The following is a 17604-nucleotide window of genomic DNA, read 5'->3' as shown; positions in this document are numbered from 1 at the left end:
CTATCCTCTCTATCATGATAGTTACTGTAAAGCTGTTGTTACCTGATTCCCCTTCGCACTTGGTAGTGACAATTTGAAAATCTTTATTATAGAGCATGCCACTAGCAATTCTCGGGATATTGGTGCTAGAGGGGAATGGATACCAGGGATTGGGACGTTGATAGGGCATGGAGGGCCACAGACGCAGAGGCAGAGGATGTAAAGAAGTTTCGTGTAAGATATATTCTTTGGAGTCACGTAATTGTTGAAAAGATATCTATATTTAAGATAGCTTTTTTACCACTTGGTCAAATATAACTCAGCGCCGTTTCGGATACGGACCGAGAAACAATTTATGTGTTATGGAATCTGTTTTTCGAATTGTACTGTATCTTGTTGATGACACCTTCAACGCAGTTCCAAGGTTGGATACGAATAAAGAAGGTTACCAGCTCTGGTATATGCACAAAATTATGCAAACAAAAAAGAAAGAAGTCCAAGCGTCAAACTGACGCAGGCCTATCACCCCTTCGTATCATTGTACTCGACGTAATTGCTCCTTCTCAAAGCAGGCGCCGTATCAACCTGCAAAGCCGTGTCATAATCCCTCTGCCCCGCAAACCCAAGCTTTTCATCCTTGTAAGTCGGCTCACTCCGAACGGCGGGCATATCCGCAGGAGTCTCATACTTAGGAACTGCCTGTACAGATCCCAGGGTATTTTTCGGAATAGCAGTGAGAGGAACGTCGTCGAATCCCCTAGAGCCAGGACCGGGCCTAGAATTGTTTGGTATTGGGTCCATAGCATGGCCGCCGCCCTCGCCGCGATTTCGATCGCGACCCCAGCAAAGGATGAGGGAGCGCGAGAAGCCGATTAGAACAATTACAACCCAAAGCAAGAGGACCATAGTGGCGATGAGTGTTTCTGTTCGTAGGGAGTCTTCGAGCTTGTTGATCACGCTCACGACGACTTCGGTGATTTTGTTGGACGTCTCGTCGTCTGCGTCGGCGAGGAAGCTGTCAGAAGGGTCGGAGGTGGTATTGGAGATACTGGCAGCGGCGCCTCGGGAGAAGGTGTCGTTTGGTAGGAGGGGGAAATCGATGTGCGCATGATCTGAGACCCACGTAAGGCCCCTTTGCACGCCTGTGATCTTCAATAAAACGAGGCAGTTGAAGACTTCTTCGATCGGCTCGTAGAGGAGGGTTCCTCCGAAGGTCTCATTAAGGACACCTTGTGTTTTCTCGACAAAGGCGTTGAGTGTTTCGTTTACCGCATGGGTGCTGGTGTTGACCCATCCGAAGACGTTTTTGTTGAGATCGTCGTCGAAACCGGTGATCGCGCTGTTGGCATCGTTTGCCCATTCCGCGGAGGCGTTTTGGAGCGCGTCGACTACTTTGTCGGCAAAGGCACCCACCTCACTGGTGAGCTCTGGAACTGTTTTCGAGATGACCCGGAGGAGGATATATTGGAAGAGGCAAGATAGTAGAGCAGCGATGGCAATGGAAAGAACAAACAGTGCAGGGACCGAGGTTGCGTATGCGATTGCCCAGCGGACAAGGATCTGCCGACGGCTGTTGCTGAAGCGGCTTGCTGCCTTGATACCGGCGGCGGCGGTATATGGGCGCGAAACAATGTACACTACGTCCATGGGGTCATGGGCCTCCTTTCGGACGAGCTCGGAGCGCTCCTTCATCTGTCGCCATCGGCGGATCTCTTGCCATGTCATCGGCACGCAAGCCAAAACTGCCGCGATGACGAGCACAATAATGAAGACTTTCCGCGCAGTGATAGCGACGTCGGTTACTCCGTCAAAGAAGCTGTTGATTCCATCGTTGTCATTGCAGAAGGTCAACTGTTTCTTGGCCGGGACTGAAAGAGCAGAGCGGTCGAAGGTATAAGTGCCGAGTGAGTTGTTGATCAAATGTTTGACTTCTTCGAATGGAAGCTTGATAAGATTCTCGGTGAAGTTCTGCACCTCACTGAAGGTGGGAATAGAGCTGTTCAGCTCGTTCAGTTTCTTGTCAAAGGACGATGGGATTGTCCAATCATCCAGAGCGGAAATGGAGCTATTGAGATTCAAGGTTGGGATATTAGCACCCAGGGCACTCGCAGCGCTGTTGACAAGATCAACAACGTCGTTCAGCCCATGTTCAAATGTACTGACAGTGCTCTGAATGTCTGAACTGATGCTGTGGAGGGTGCTGTTTACAGCGTCCGCAACGTCTTCAATCAAAGCTACGCTCACAGAGACGGTGGCCCGAACGGCCATGGTGATAAGACAGAGGTAGGTCTGGTACATGATTTTGAGGATAAAAAGAATAATTTCCTCAACACCCGTGATGGTGAGCATGAGCATGGATCCCAGGCCATTGACGGCCTTTTCGATTCCAGAGGCTACAAGCTCGTTGGTTCCATCGGAAAGGTAGTGCGGCATCGACGCCATGGCACTTCCCATCGATTCAACCGACGTGCATGCCGATAGCGCCTCGCGCTTGGCGGATGCCATATCACTTCGGACATCTCCGATTGCTATCAAGACTCGCACGAGCACAAGAAGTAGCAGAATCGTCCAGCGATTGATCCATACTTGTGATAGCCGAGCTCGCAAACCGAGATATGGGGTGAGTCCATCGGGATGCAAGGGAATGATTTGGCCGTTGTTGGGGTCGTGAGTACCATATGGCGGAAGCAGAGGGAATATCGATCGCCCAGATCGTGAGAATACCATCTTGATGCGCTAGGGTCAGGTGTAGAGAGAGGTGTGCGCCAGCGCAGAAGATGAGATGGTGGATGGAGGGTAGATGAAAGAAACAAGGAGCAAGAAAGGGAAATATAGGAAGACGTTGTAGACAAAGAATATATAGGTCGAATCCAGCCAAGTTTTTATTGAAGAATCATAATGAATAGAAAGCGCAGCCTGATGGTGAAGGTATTCAATAGGCAGCCCTGGAGTCCGAAGAAAGGGAAGAAAACAATAGAGGCAGAAGGTAGTCCTGGAGAACAAATATATTTACTGGCAGCAGCCTGCAGAGGTCTGGTTAGGTAGGGCGCCAACGGCACGTACGATGCGCCTGATACTTTTTATAAAAAACCCCTTCTGCAGTTCACGATCCCGCGACAGTGAAACGACCACTCAGAGTGAGTCACGGGCCTGTCGAAACAAAGAAAGCATAGAAATAAGGCCTGCAGACAGATTATCTGAGCCAGAGTTTGTTTCATCTCGCACGAAAGCGCGTAAGTGACATTCGTTGTTGCGAATAGCGCCGGAAACCCAAATATAGCCCTAGTGGGCGCTTAGCAACCATCGCCGACAGCCAATCATCCACCGCCTAAGGGACGAAGCTCGAACAAAGGTTTCTTTCACTACTTGCCGTTTTCGACATCCTCTGTTCAGGCAGAAGCTATTTGTTTGAGATGCACTGCCGGGCAACGCTCCTTTGTTCCTGTGCCGCTCGATATCACCGTTCGGGTCGTTTGCTGACCGAAAGCAAGATCACCCCGAGAACTCGGAATAGGTCAGTATCATTTTTTGCCGTTGAGGGCTTTGGCACTACATAATTGATTGTCCATGGATAAACTGTCGGGAACTGGAAACCAAATCGACTTTCTTTGGGATGTTTGTGCACAGTTATTTGCGAGGGCGCTTCCCGCTTCGCCCAAAACACGTCCGGGTATCTCACATGTCCCGGTATCACGTGTTCATGTTTACCCTAAATTGTTGAGTTTCCATCGTGGGCAGCATCAATTTATGGAGCTGAATAGGCTGGTTCGATGGAATAAATACTTTGCTTCTTCGATATTCTCAAGTCATATATCTTTGGATCTGCCTTTCCGCATGCCCTCATGGGATTGCCAGGCAGCAAACATGTATATATCCTGGCCCTTTACCGGTTACGAAATTCCATCGGGAGGTTCTACTTCGTAGTGACCTTCACAATGGGAGTTGCAATATATCTATGTAATTTTTGCTCTGCGTAATGTCACTAGGGATTTCAAATCTGGGCGTTGGGGTTTTCAACAACCCATGCAATTCTGGATCTCCGTAAGTAGGCCGGCCAATGACATACCTATCTTTGAATATTAAGCCTTTGCCTATACTTGGAATCCTTGAAATTAGCGCATGACAGGTCACTACAAGAGCAAACCACACTGTCGCGGAATTCAGTTCATAGCAATCTTTAGTTTTTAAGATGCCCTGGCTCTGAATAAAAACATGGCAGAAGACTGAAATCAGAAAGAATACTCTCCGCACGTCAAAGGCATCACCAGTTGGTCATGGGGTACTCGGCGTCGGAGCCTGTGGGCGAGCATCTGTGAACACGTATTTGCCCATATTTCAATGCGGAGAGGTAGTCGTGAGCATAAGCTTCAACTTATTTCGCTGTTCCTATTTGCTCGGGCTCCGGAAGCGCATAGAAGCATCGTCAGGTAGCGCGAGGGCCAATGTCTTGACAGAATGAATACATGATAAACGAATAGAATGCCTGTGGCGAAACTTCTCACTCCGTTTCTTGTCGCCGAAGCCGTATCGTTTCACGCTCCATTTGCGATCTGGCTCTGTCCCAGACTTGATTGATCATACCAGCCAAAAAGATCAATAGCTGATTTCGCAGACCAAATCTTCCTCATATACAAAAGCTGCTCAGACGCGTGGATATCTTCAGGTCGCGTTAGCAGTCGCATTTGACGCGTTGCATGAGGGCGCGAAGCTGTCTGCCCGGAATTAGCCGTCACTTTCGCACTCGATATTTCATACTCGACTTCGGCTTCGACTTTCCAGCTTCCTCCACACAACTTACCTTTCTCCCCATACCTTCCTTTCATCCATCTATCCCTTCTCATGACTTTTGCCTGGACCTAGTCAACATGCAAGTATCTCCTTGAAGCAGGTGCAGCAAAAGAAATTCACATCTCCAAACATCGTCTTTGTGCGATATTCATCCTCCGTCACAAACATATTCTTCCCCTTCGCACAAAACGCGTCCTTTCACACATTACTTAGCCCTCGAAGCCACCAGTACACCCACGCATAATATTTCTGGCAAGTCAACCCCGTTTTAAGTGAGTACTGCATCAGATCCTCTTCTAACATCTCCATCACAGCCTGTGCAAGACCTTCGCCTGATAATCTCTGCTGGGCTGACACGCTTTTGAACACCGACCCAGAAGGATCTTGGTAAACTTTCTGCATGCTATACTGTCTGAAAAACTTCGGGCCCAAGTTAACACATCATTTCACAGCTTGTTCAGGACCACTGAGTTGCTGCGGTATCTGCTGGTCTCCGGATTCAAGCAGGAAGCTAACCCAAGGAGTCCAGGTAAGTTTCCACATGGCACATCGCTTGCACACTATGCAGTTCGTGCTGATCAAGCCTGCTGCATAACATTCAGGATACCGTGCCTTATCACCTAAGGCAGTGATCAGAATATTTGCCTGTAAGTTATTCGCTGCAATTTGGGAATCGTGGGGTTGCTGGCTAATACTGTGCCGTCACAGTCATCGACACAGAGGCTTCACTGAGCCTGCCGGGATCAGGCGGCTTTTTCACTACAAAAAGCTGTGTGAGGTCTTCGGAATACCAAGTTGCAGATGCCGGATCTGGGCTAACATGGCTTTTCTGAAGATTCAGTTTGACCTCCAGTATCATCGGCCATGGGTATCTGGCAGAGCCAACAGACCTCGAAAGAGGCTGAGTATGGGATCATCCTCAACGCCAACAATGAGATCGAGGAAATCCCTGGTGAAGAGGGCACAGACTATGTCTCTGCCGAGCATGTGCTGCGCCTTCATGTCCATGAGTGGCGTGAGGATTCACGATCCTTTCATCTGGGAATTGACAAACAGACCCCTCATGACGACTTCAAGGTTTCGCTTGACTATATGAATGATGTCTTGCAAATGTCCTTTACGATGCCTGCTGAATATCCAGGGGGGCGCATAGAGCTCCTTCGCAAGGTTCGACAGCTCCTCAACGACAGCTCACGACTGGGCATCAAGGACGGCTCTCGGCTCAGCTTTGGTATCACACACCACTGGATGGGTGCGGATGCGTTCGTCAGGTTCAATAACAGCATGAGAAAGGCATCCAAGAAGATAGGGGCTATTTGGAAACTCGACGACTGGGGTAACGAAGTTTCTCTCTATGGCTGCACCGCAAGCTGGAGAAAGAAAAGCGAGAATTCCGACCACGTCCACATCAAATTTCGGGTCGACTCTGGCGAAATGGTTGTTTTTACCGTGAACACCGTTGGAAGTGACTACCGGGACATGAGAGTGGCCGATCTGGTAAGCGCAGTGCACTTAACCTTGTTCAATGAGGATGGGCACTGACCATTTATAGGCAACTTACATTCAAATCATGTTGCTCCCGGTTCGGATATGGCTTCGAATCCGATTCTGGCGTGACCTGTACCTCAAAATCCACAAACAGAAGAAGGCGAAAATAGAAGCCCTCGTTACCGCCGCTGCTCTGCAGCTCGACCCATCAGAACCTGATACTGCGGAAGGACAGCTCGCATTAAAGGAGCTGCAGGAGCTCATGATCACCACCGAGAAGAAAGCCACTAATGATCCTGCAGCCGATGTAGTAGCTCGGCAGCATTACAAAATGCAAGAGAAGGATCGCAAGGCTGCGAGACCAGGCACCAAGGGTGCTGATGAGAATCAACAGGCGGAGTCGGGAAGTATTCTGGAAAAAGCGATGTCCAGTGAGGAGGATGCTGACTTGGGGAATGTGAAATTGACGCCCATGTCACGGAAGAAGCAAGGGCAAAAGGCGTGGAGACAGTCAAAGAAGGCCTTAAAGAGGTTTAATCAAAAGGAGGGAAAGCGTTTGCTCAAACAAAACGCTAATCTGGCTGAACAGCAACTTGCAGAGGCTCAGGGTAAGTCTCAGGAGTTGCGTGAACTGAGCGCCGACGACAAACCCGTTGCCTTGACGCACCCCCAATCTATCACCAGCGTCAAGTCTTGTCCAAATTATCCTTTCTCTGATTCTCCTGAACCGCAAAGTCCAACAGAATCTGCTGGATTTCACACCCCTGCACAGTCACCCCGCTTGACCTCGACTTCGGACTCAAGAATCCTGAGCGCCGGCGACGGTGACATCTTTTCAGCTGGAGAGTCCGAATCACCCAGTCACCCTGGTAAGCAAGAATCTACATCCCCTTCCCACATCCTTTCAGACCTAGCCTTCGTCCCGACAGATCGATTGACCACGTTTTCAGAAGCCGGGAAACGCGACTCTGATGCGACTCTGGCTGAGAATATCCCACTTCCTGACGATACTCTGGCTGAGAATATTTTTCTCCTTGAAGATACTCTGGCTGAGAATATCGTACTCCTTGAGGAGATTTTGCCTGCGAACATCCCGCTTCCTGCAGATACTCTCCCTGGACATATCGTTCTCCCTGCACATACTCCAGAACGAAATACAGATATTCCACCTGAGGCTATTAATCAACCTGAGGAGACTTCTCGACAGAATACTTCTTCTGAGGATACCCCACCCGAGGATACTCCACGCGGAAGTTCTCAGAGGCTGAGCCTTCCAGTCAGAAACATCTCCCCTCCAACGGAGACTGTGACGCCAAAGGCCCTTACCTCCACTGATCGATCGCACAAGCTTGGTGAGCAACAAACACCATAAGCCTCTTGCGACGAAACTTGCTAACAAAAGCCCCAGCATCCGAAAAAGATATCATCAGATTCACTCACGAAATTTCACCGCGTTCAGAACGCGATACTCCTTGTCTCACTCCAGAGCTTATCCCAGTACTTCTTTGCGAACAGCCAGAGTCGAACGACTCTATTTCTGAATTGGCCTTGCCATCGGACGACACCAAATCCGATAGTGGTAGTTTAGCATCCACTATCAAGGCGTCCACTGCACTCGTCATGGAGAGTGCACCCGTCGTCGAGATGCATCAAAAAGGTCCCAACTACAGGAAGAACAGGAAGAAGCGTGAAAGCAAGATCAAGAACAAGAAGGCTCTCAAGTTCTCAAAACTGGACACTGAGCTCTCCGAAACACAGGAAAACCCCACCAAGCATGAAGAACCCCGACAGCAAGACGTCGCGGTGCAGGACCCAGCAGTTGCCGATGCTTCGTCCCAGCACCACTGCCAAATGACTCTTGCTGATCCAACGTCCAACCCGGCAGCTTCTCTTCCTAAGAAGTCTATCATGAAGGACAAGGGTAAAGCTCAGGTTTCTGACATTCGGATGCTGGACTCGGCACTCGGCTCACTTGACATCAACAACCCTTTTCCTGCAGGTGGCAGCGCAGAGAATTTGTCAAGTGATGTCGACCAAGAGGCCCTGGGGTCTACGCCGCGCGCAAGGCGGCTGTCTCACTCGGGTCTCGTTGAAGCCGACATAGCATCCTCATCTCCTGAATCAACAACATCTCTCCCTGGCACTGGCAAGTCTCCGATGCCTGTTATCCGTGCCATGACGCCAAGTCCGCGGACTGTGGTACCAGCCGGACACACTGCTCGGGGGAAAATGCCCTTCGCCACCCCTGCCATGACGCCCGGTCCGCGGACCGAGGTACCAGCCGGGGTCCTCCAGGGCGGAATTGCTGTTACTCCCGCTGCGACACCCAGTCGCAGCGCTCAAACTCCGGCACACGCGCCGACGTCGTCAAGCAGCAGCATTGAAACTGTGGTAGCGCCTGTCAAGGGTCAGTTCTTCTACGACCTGACCTACCACACATGGAAATGCGCGCTGCAGGGCTGCGACAAGCACTGCCACTACTGGGACGGACAAACCGTCAACTGCCCCAACTGTGGGCCCCTTTCCACGATCGTGTATTGTGGAAAAGACCACATGCGGGAGGACGTCCTGTGGCACTGGCCGCACTGTGGTGGCTACTCGCTTCAGCGCCACACCAAGCTTAGTTCGGTCCCAGACTTGATCAAGCTTGGCCCTCCAATGATCCCCGGCATCAACGGCTGGGATAGCCCCGAGCGACATCGCCAGGCGGTGTGGTTCAGCTCCAGACGTGAAAATGAAGGTGACTACTTCATTTTCACAGACAAGCATGAGGTGAACAGCTTGGGGCATCCCTCGGGATCTGTCGAAGTGCGATGCTCGTCGCGCGTGTACCTCGTCGTTCATTGCGACGAGGCGGAGAAGGATCGTTTCCGCCGCGTTCTCGCAGTGTGTCTCATGTCATCGGTGCAGAACACCTACCTGGTCTGCTACCTGTTCCGCCTGATCAGGGACAGGTTGCGCTTGAGCGGCCAGTGGAGTGAGTATGTGGATGACATGCTCCGATACCAGTTTCGGTTCGAACTTGGCGTGCAAGTGAACCAACTGGGTGTCGGAGAAAGACACGCCTGCGAGACCGACTGGAACGGTCTAAGCCCTCGCTTTTGTCGTGACCCGGTCTGCGAGTCCGAGCGTGTCACGCTTCTTGGCGATAATGGGTGTGTTAGTCGGGGGTTCGCTCGTCTTTGCGACAACTGGGAGTCCAATTACTGGATCCTACGGGCGAACCGCACCGCGCACCCCACCGCCAGGAGCGTGAATGCTCGGATTTGCGGAGAAGGTTACGACCTTCCGGAAGAGGATCGTCGACTCTTTCGACGGGGCGAGGGCTGGGATGGTTACCAAAGCGGTCCCATGGAGATCGAGGAGCAGTGGTGTTAAATGCCACCTTTAACACCTTGGGCTGGTGGTTGGGGGATCCAGGATCTTGGGGGTGGTCAATTTGTCCGTCTGGAGCTATATGCGGGCGTGTACGTTGTCCCAAGGTTCCAGTCCCCGTTTGATTGATATTCTTGTCGACTGAGAGGAGGAAGTGATGCCCCCCTCCGGCCTCTTAACAAATTCCTGATGTATGATTAGTCCGGTGTTGGGCTGAGTGCCGCGCCATAATAGGTAGTTTAGTTCTTTAATTCAGAGAACATTCAATATCTAGTCGCTTTTTTGTCATATGTAGCTCAATTTACTCATCACTTAGCTTTCGCTTGTAGCCCTTATATTCATTGGTTGGAAGGTATCGATTGAGTCTTTTTGAATATGCATCTGATTGTATGCTGAGGGCTTCTAAGCCCAGCAGATCCCTGCCTCTATAAATCCATTGGACCTGAAAGGGAGTACATGAAAATCAACAGACTTTTCACTGGGAGATATACTGCTTTAGGCCCCGCAGTCGCTCCTTGGCGGTATCGAGAACATCATCGTTCTTGCACACGGCGAAGCGGAGATAAGCCTCGGCGATGTGAGCATTGGCGTCCGTATAGAACTCGGTAGGCGGAATGGCCGCCACGCCCACCTCATGGATGAGGAACCAGCAGAGCTTGAAGTCGCGAGGGCGGCTGGCCACGTGCGCTGGGAAGGGGTAATCCTCTGGGAGCTTCACGGATGCCATGTTGGCCAGCACGAAGTATCCACCCTCGGGATCGGAGTACTGGAATAAAAATCAGCATAGCTCACAGGTTTGCAGAATCATAAGACGAATTCGCGTACGGGAATGCCGAGTTCATCAAACACCTCACAGAATCGTTCCATCTTCTGCTTCATCTCGTTGCGGCTCTCGTCCCAGAATCCAACCTTGTCGGCTTGTTCAAAAGCAACGGCAGCAGCCTCCTGGAGAGGCGACACAGTGCTGTAGCAGATACGGGTGTGCGCACCTGCCACGTACTTGATCAAGTGTTCGGGGCCAATGAGGTATCCGACACGCCAGCCGGTGGCATAGAAGGCTTTTCCGGCGGAGCCAACAGTGAGGGTGCGCTCGTACAGCTCGGGAGACAAAGTGGCGATTCTGGTGTAAGGAACATAGAACAAACGGTCATAGACTTCATCAGACAGGATAATAAGATTGTGCTTGATGCAAAGGTCGCCAATTCGCTGGAGCTCCTCGCGCGAGAAGACCTTGCCAACGGGGTTATGAGGAGAGTTCAGAACAATCATCTTAGTCTTGGAGTTGATGGTGTTCTCCAGCTCCTGGAAATCAATGGACCATTCGGAAGCAGGAGAGGTGCGTGTAGCACCGTCCTTGGGCGGGTGGAGAGGCACATATCGGATGGTACCTCCGGGCATCTCGATATTGCTGATATACCTATTCGAAACGTTCAGCATGCTGGACAAATCGCCAACAGAAATGGACTTACTGGTCGAAGAAAGGCTCGAAGATAATGACCTCATCGCCGGGCTCAATGAACCCCATAAAAGCACTCAGCATGCCTGTTTTATATCGAAATATTAGCCCTAATACATTGGCATGTGCGTCCCATAGGTTCTCACCCTCGTTCGCTCCGGTGGTAATGGAAACTTCGGTCTCGGGGTTCAAGGTCCGCCCAAAGAAAGGCGAGTATGCGTCAGCAATGGCCTTCTTGAGGCGAGGACGACCCTACGTATCGTGAGCCGGCTATCCCATATGCCCGAAAGCTCCTTTCCTTATCTACCTTTGTTGGGGAGTACTGGTTGCACTCCACCCGGTCCAGCGCATCCTTTGCAGCGTCAATAGCGAACTTGGGAGGGTTGTAGCCACTGCGCGGAAAATATAATGTTAGTGTTCCTGTATCAAGATCACCTTGCCGGTTGGGGCTTTCGTCTACTCACAAGAATCCTTGGCCCATGTTCACAATCGGCTGGACAGGCGACGCAGCGGCCGCTTCATTGACAATGGACCTAAAACCACCGATTAGGACTAGATCTTCCCTATAATGCTCCGAAGCTGCGTGTCATACCAAACATCCTGTCGCTGACCAGCGACTCTCTTTGCTGGCCGGAACGGATCAGGCCGCGCAGCTGTTGCCGACATTGCTCTTGCGCCGTAGCCAGTAAGGCGGGGTAAGGCCGAGGAAAGGGACGCGGGGAATCTGGAGGCGTAAGGCGCAGATCGGAGGGCGAATAAAATAGGGTGACCAGGGATCATGAGAGTAGAGGTATGGAGGAGCCCAAGTGTTTGCGATGGGAGAGTCATCCAGGGCTCGCAAATGGCGTGCTCCGCTCCGAGCTCGGGCGATGCGACGCTATTATCTAACAGGTACGTTTGTACCTTTATAGCGCAACGTACAAAGCATTTCCGTCAAATCCAAGTCCTTAGAGAGATATAGTCTACACTCAAAGTATGTCAATATTTTAATTGCATATATTTCCTCACAGAACCCAGTATGATGACCATACTTCACCAGGCACCAAGGCATCAACCCCTCCGGAGTCCAGGCCGAGATTAGTCATCGCGTATCGGTCGCGCTCGACGCGTCTCCGCAATTGGAGCTGAAGATCTGCGATTACCGTTCTCGAAGGTTGTCCAATTCTGCTCGCTCCAGAGCTAGGTCAATATGGTATCTTGTCCGATCTGCGAGAAAATCGTCCCGCAATTGAAGATCAACGACCATATCGACTCCGGGTGTCAAAGCTTCATTGAAGAGCCGTCCTCTTCCCCCGCGGAGCTATCATCCTCCCATAAAGGGCCCGTGGCAAGCATATTCCAACCTCCGTCTGCTCGCAAAGCCTCCGCCCAGTCCAGTCTCTCTAAAGAATCCCCATCACGTCCAAGCGCTGTGACTCCACGTCCCGTCAATGGCAAGAGATCACTGGGCCAGGAAACACCGTATCGGGAACAGCAACATGGAGTAAATCCGCCGAATGGGGAGGCGGCGGAACCACAGGCAAAGCGTCCCAAAGTGAATGCGTTTCATAAAGCCGCCCCGCTCGCAGAACGCATGCGACCCAAGAATCTCGAAGAAGTCTGTGGCCAGGAGCTCGTCGGTCCCAACGGAGTCCTCCGCGGACTTATCGAGCAAGACAGGGTACCGAGTATGATACTATGGGGAAGTGCGGGAACAGGCAAGACTACCATTGCCCGAGTGATTGCATCTATGGTTGGAAGCCGGTTCGTGGAGATCAACAGCACCAGCTCGGGGGTTGCAGAGTGCAAGAAGATCTTCGGCGAAGCTCGCAGTGAGCTTGGTCTCACGGGGAGGAAGACAATTATATTCTGTGATGAGATTCATCGGTTCTCCAAAACTCAACAGGATGTCTTCTTGGGGCCCGTGGAAAGTGGCCAAGTCACTCTTATTGGCGCCACCACTGAAAACCCGTCTTTCAAGGTCCAGAATGCCCTTCTGTCTCGGTGCAGGACGTTCACGTTGGCCAAGCTCACGGATGAAGACATTGTATCGATTCTTCAGCGAGCTTTGAAAGTGGAAGGCCCAAGCTACAGCCCCTCAGAGTTGGTGGACGACGAACTCATCCAATATCTCGCCAGATTCGCTGACGGTGATGCTCGAACCTCGCTCAATTTGTTGGAACTTGCCATGGAGTTGTCAAAAAGGCAGGGGATGACAAAAGAGGACTTGAAACGGGGCTTGACCAAAACCCTGGTCTATGATCGTGCTGGTGATCAGCATTATGACACGATATCGGCCTTCCACAAGTCCCTCCGAGGTAGTGATCCTGATGCCGCGCTGTACTATCTGGCTCGCATGATACAGTCTGGTGAAGATCCTCTTTATATTGCCCGGCGGTTGATTGTCGTTGCTTCTGAGGATATCGGTCTGGCAGACAACAGCATGCTTACCCTCGCCATTTCCACTCATTCTGCCGTCGAGAAGATCGGACTTCCCGAGGCACGGATCAATTTGGCCCATGCTACTGTCGCCATGGCCTTGTCGAAGAAGAGCACGAGGGCGTACCGTGGTCTGAATAATGTCTTTGCAGCATTGGATGAGCCGGGCGTTGCAGGGTTGCCCATTCCTATTCACCTCCGGAATGCCCCGACCAAGTTGATGAAGGAGCTCGGCTATGGGAAAGAGTACAAGTACAATCCCAACTATCTTGGCGGCCAGGTTCAGCAAGAGTATCTTCCCGAGCCGCTTCTTGGTCGTGAATTTCTGGAGGAGCTGGACCTGGGCTCGCTGAGAGATCCTGATCTGAGTAGTACGCGGCGCTGAGGTTGAATGCTCTACCCGTTCACAAACATCACAGTATACCTGGTACTGCTCCACGGTCTGCCATGCTATCCCCCAATACAAACCAGTCAAACAGGAGCTTGACTACGAACTGAACTCATCATGGTCGACGCCTTCCCCGATTAGGCAGCGGCTATGCCTCCCCCAGAGACAGCGATGAACACCTTGTTACATAATCACCAGGGTCGTTCCTGCTCGAACGCCCTCAGTCCCTTCTTCTGGAGAATCTTGCTTCATCTTGAACGCTTTCTGATGAGTGACTTGCAATCTCTCGTTAATCATTCGTTTTATCAACAGACGTGGGTGGCTGGTCCACGGTCCAAACCAGCTTGCCCTAAATCTACCCGCTCTTTTTTCACGAACTAGCAATTGCTATGACGATGAACTACTCGCAGGGCTGGGTGTTCCCTGTGGACATAAATGACCAACCCCGCAACTGGCCCACAATTTACCAGGATGCATATCCACGGACCTCCATTCCATGGACTTCGATTGAATGTCAAAATACATCATATTCTCTTAGTGGAGACTTGGAAGTTCATTCTCTTTCCTTCGCCGAGCCATCCTCTGCCGCGAAACCTGCATCGGAGGAAACATCCTTCGACATCGTATTTGAGGACCCGACGCATCCACGCACTTACCGTGAGAAAAGAGTCCGGTCCAGAGAAGACATTGCAAAGCAGAAGCATGACAGTCGTCTTCTGAAAACCTCCGGCGGTGCATGCATTTGGTGTTATCGCAGCAAGAAGAAATGCGATCCCACTCATATTTGTCATCCATGCAGTTCTAATGGTCGAAAGTGCATTCGAGACCCAGCGCAGCTGAGCTTGCTGGTGCCAGCTATAACCTCTTCAAACAACTCTTCAATAGAGCCTCTGCCCCCCTTTTTCCATGAGACATTCGCTGCACTGTACCCTCTCGGAGTGAGAGCCTTTCAGAAAGCGGAAGCTTTGAGTGTCGTGGTTAATATTCGCCAATCGCCCCGAGGAGATTCCCAAACATGGGCCATGGATCTGACCAGCGCAGATCTGAATTTGCCAACGACCACCAAAGCGGCCCTTGAACAGTTTCTGGCCAAAGCGATCATGTGCGTGCAGTGCACTCAGCTTTCGAGCCTCGAAGAGGTCTATGGTTCCCATCCCCTTGTCCACAAAGCGCTTAAAATAGCGAAGTTGTTCCTCGCCATTTCTTGCATGGCAAAGACTTGTGCTTACGCGCATTCGGATGACCTGGACGCGGCACGGTTGACGATTCTTCTGGCTTTGTTCACCGGCTCTCAAAACCTGGCAGAGATGTCTCAAGTCTTTTCTGTTGAGCTATACGACGCGCTGCGCCGGAAAGACTTACAGGACAGCTATTGTCATGGCAAATATCGACCGCGGACCAAAAGCCCTCTTCATCCACTCTGGGTTGCCTGCGCGCTCTATTATCGAGTCGTTGGCGGCTTGCTGGACTTGGAGCCGAACTCGCCGATCGCCAGGATTTTTCGAACACTCGAACCGCAGTTGGAATGTGTTTACAGCACCATGTGGGGCGTTGTCATATGTGTGTCGTCCAGTCCCCAGCAAACCAACAAGAGAAAGACCAAACAAATTCTCAGAGAGCTGATACCCACTCTGTCATCAACACGGTTTTTCGAATTAAGTTTTTCGACGAGCACAGGAGATCACGGCCACTGGCTCCCGTCTCCTATGATGCCGGGCTGGCAAAGCGATCCGTTTTCCGGGCTAGGGTACGACTCGGACTCAGTTGTCAATGCCGATTTGATGCGGCCTGTCGTCTTTCCAAATCAACCATCGGTCTCTCAAGACAGCCTGAAGTCATCCTCTACGGAGCCGCAGGTAGAGCCTTTCGTGTCGGACAACATCTCCATGAGCGAAACATCAGATTCATCGGCGATTGACCCGGCCTTGCTTAATGACATCTTTGATCCGACGGTGCGCACACGTTTGGAGATGATGGTTTCGATTGAGAGCGTTTGGCAGGAAGTGAACCGTGATGAACTGAACTATTGCTTCTTTGACAATACCCAATAATATCGCGAGCATCTGCATTTTCCGGGCACGATTGATTGATATTGAAATCCTCTCGGCCATTGCTCTTTCTGTCTTTTTTCTATTCTTAGTGTGTGAACATACACATTCGACAATCATGTCACGGTTGTGGATCTGAGCGTTTTTCGCGGCGCTGGAAAGAAAGTGGTCGATACTCGGCGCGCGTTCCATTGTTTACGGTTGGGTAGATAGTTGCTTCCACCTTGGCTATGCTGGATACCCCTTGCTTTTGTGTACATATGATTCCACGCACTCTTCCAGCTCTTGCTGTAACTAGTTAGTTGACCTTGAAATTAAGGAGATTAAAATGTCCTCGTGGTGACGCATTCCGCGCGTGTCAAGAATCCTCCACCGCCAACATCTCACGACTCCACCTCGGGCCGCGAGCCCATCCTTCTTCGAATCCTCCGTGAACTCCACCCCCAGCAATTCCACCATGGCCTCCGGCCAACCTTTCGCGTCGCGTTCGTACGCGGGCACAAAGCTCCCAGACCGCTCGGGCAACGCGAACGCCATGCCCTTCAGCGCGTCCTCGTTCTCGCGGCATCGCGGTCTCGGCGCCTCCGCTCCTGAGTTCAACGCTGAAGGCCCCAAGCAGAATCAGCAGGCTGTTCCACCTGCGCCGCAGTCTCATGCCCCCGCACAGGATACCAATCCGCTCAGCCGGTTGACCGAAGAGCAGAGGGAGGAGATTAACGAAGCCGTACGTGACTTTCCTGCCCGTGTTTCATGTTGCAAAACATCTATCTTGGGAGACAAAGCTCGATAAAGCGCCTCTCTTCACGCAGATTCCCAGGAACAAAGAAGGCTAACTAAACGCAGTTCACCCTCTTCGACCTCGACCGCGACCGCCACCTCGACTACCACGAGCTACGCGTCGCCTTTCGCGCGCTCGGCTTCACCCTCGCAAAGCAAGAACTCATCTCCCTCCTCACAACATATGGCGTGCCCCGCCCGCAAGTCCAGCAACAGCAAGGCGCCGCTGCCCCCAAGGGCAACATCTCAAACCCCCAGCATCCCTCCAACCTTCTCATGCCATTGTCCTCGTTCCAGACCGTCACGGCACTGAAGATTCTCGAGCGGGATCCGCGCGATGAGATTCTCCGTGCCTTTGAGCTGTTCGATGAGGGTCAGAAGGGTTTTATCGATCTTGAGGATTTGAGGCGTGTTGCGCGTGAGCTTGGAGAGACGGGGCTTGAGGAGGAGGAGTTGAGGGCTATGATTGAGGAATTTGACCTTGAGGGTGTGGGCGGTGTTACTCGTGAGGCCTTTGTGGGCATTTGTTGGCAGTAGGAATTTGGGGTTGGTCCTGAGCATGGGTTTTGATAAGGTGTTTGGATTTGTTTATTTGTGTGTCTGGGTGTTTTTCCCTTCCTTCTGTTCAATACTGAAGCCTCGAGATTATGAATTGACATCTCTGTGAATGGATATCCTGGTTTTTCCCTTTGTTGCTACGTAGATATCTGACGTACTGTAGAATGGATTGAGAGGTGATATTCACATGGTGACTGTGGATTCGTAGCCGATGGTACCCGGCGTTCCAGATATCATTGGACACATTTACAGAGTAGTATTATAACTCAAAATCCCTCCAACGAGGGCACAACGAAGATAGATAATGCCAATCCCATAGATCAAATAAT

At 51.4% G+C, this 17604-nt stretch overlaps 6 protein-coding genes across 6 annotated transcripts; 4 read left to right on the top strand and 2 right to left on the bottom strand.

Moving 5' to 3' along the window:
* Positions 1-501: 501 nt before the first annotated feature.
* Positions 502-2706, bottom strand: prm1 (pheromone-regulated protein PRM1; the record flags this gene model as incomplete). Its single annotated transcript, XM_058456749.1, has 1 exon — positions 502-2706. One exon carries the CDS (start codon positions 2704-2706, stop codon positions 502-504), a length of 2205 nt encoding a protein of 734 aa, XP_058303648.1.
* A 2925-nt stretch (positions 2707-5631) lies between these two features.
* Positions 5632-9633, top strand: N7498_009692 (uncharacterized protein; the record flags this gene model as incomplete). The annotated part of the gene is made up of 3 exons (XM_058456748.1): positions 5632-6264; positions 6320-7607; positions 7664-9633. The coding sequence occupies 3 exons, from the start codon at positions 5632-5634 to the stop codon at positions 9631-9633; spliced, it is 3891 nt and encodes a 1296-aa protein (XP_058303647.1).
* A 472-nt stretch (positions 9634-10105) lies between these two features.
* N7498_009691 (kynurenine--oxoglutarate transaminase) lies at positions 10106-11866 on the bottom strand (the record flags this gene model as incomplete). The annotated part of the gene is made up of 7 exons (XM_058456747.1): positions 10106-10396; positions 10456-11047; positions 11100-11172; positions 11233-11338; positions 11394-11478; positions 11551-11619; positions 11679-11866. 7 exons carry the CDS (start codon positions 11864-11866, stop codon positions 10106-10108), a joined length of 1404 nt encoding a protein of 467 aa, XP_058303646.1.
* Positions 11867-12275: 409 nt separating this feature from the next.
* On the top strand, positions 12276-13889 carry N7498_009690 (ssDNA-dependent ATPase MGS1; the record flags this gene model as incomplete). The annotated part of the gene is made up of 1 exon (XM_058456746.1): positions 12276-13889. One exon carries the CDS (start codon positions 12276-12278, stop codon positions 13887-13889), a length of 1614 nt encoding a protein of 537 aa, XP_058303645.1.
* Positions 13890-14287: 398 nt separating this feature from the next.
* N7498_009689 (uncharacterized protein) lies at positions 14288-15943 on the top strand (the record flags this gene model as incomplete). The annotated part of the gene is made up of 1 exon (XM_058456745.1): positions 14288-15943. One exon carries the CDS (start codon positions 14288-14290, stop codon positions 15941-15943), a length of 1656 nt encoding a protein of 551 aa, XP_058303644.1.
* A 454-nt stretch (positions 15944-16397) lies between these two features.
* On the top strand, positions 16398-17254 carry cdc31 (putative cell division control protein Cdc31; the record flags this gene model as incomplete). Its single annotated transcript, XM_058456744.1, has 2 exons — positions 16398-16664; positions 16784-17254. The coding sequence occupies 2 exons, from the start codon at positions 16398-16400 to the stop codon at positions 17252-17254; spliced, it is 738 nt and encodes a 245-aa protein (XP_058303643.1).
* Between the last annotated feature and the right edge of the window lie 350 nt (positions 17255-17604).

Source organism: Penicillium cinerascens (genome assembly GCF_028974065.1).
Source record: "Penicillium cinerascens strain IBT 15544 chromosome Unknown scaffold_4_segment0_segment1, whole genome shotgun sequence".
Classification (NCBI taxonomy): Eukaryota; Fungi; Ascomycota; class Eurotiomycetes; order Eurotiales; family Aspergillaceae; genus Penicillium; species Penicillium cinerascens.
The sequence above is the reverse complement of the archived record's forward strand: the minus strand, read 5'-3'. Positions and strand labels throughout refer to the sequence as shown.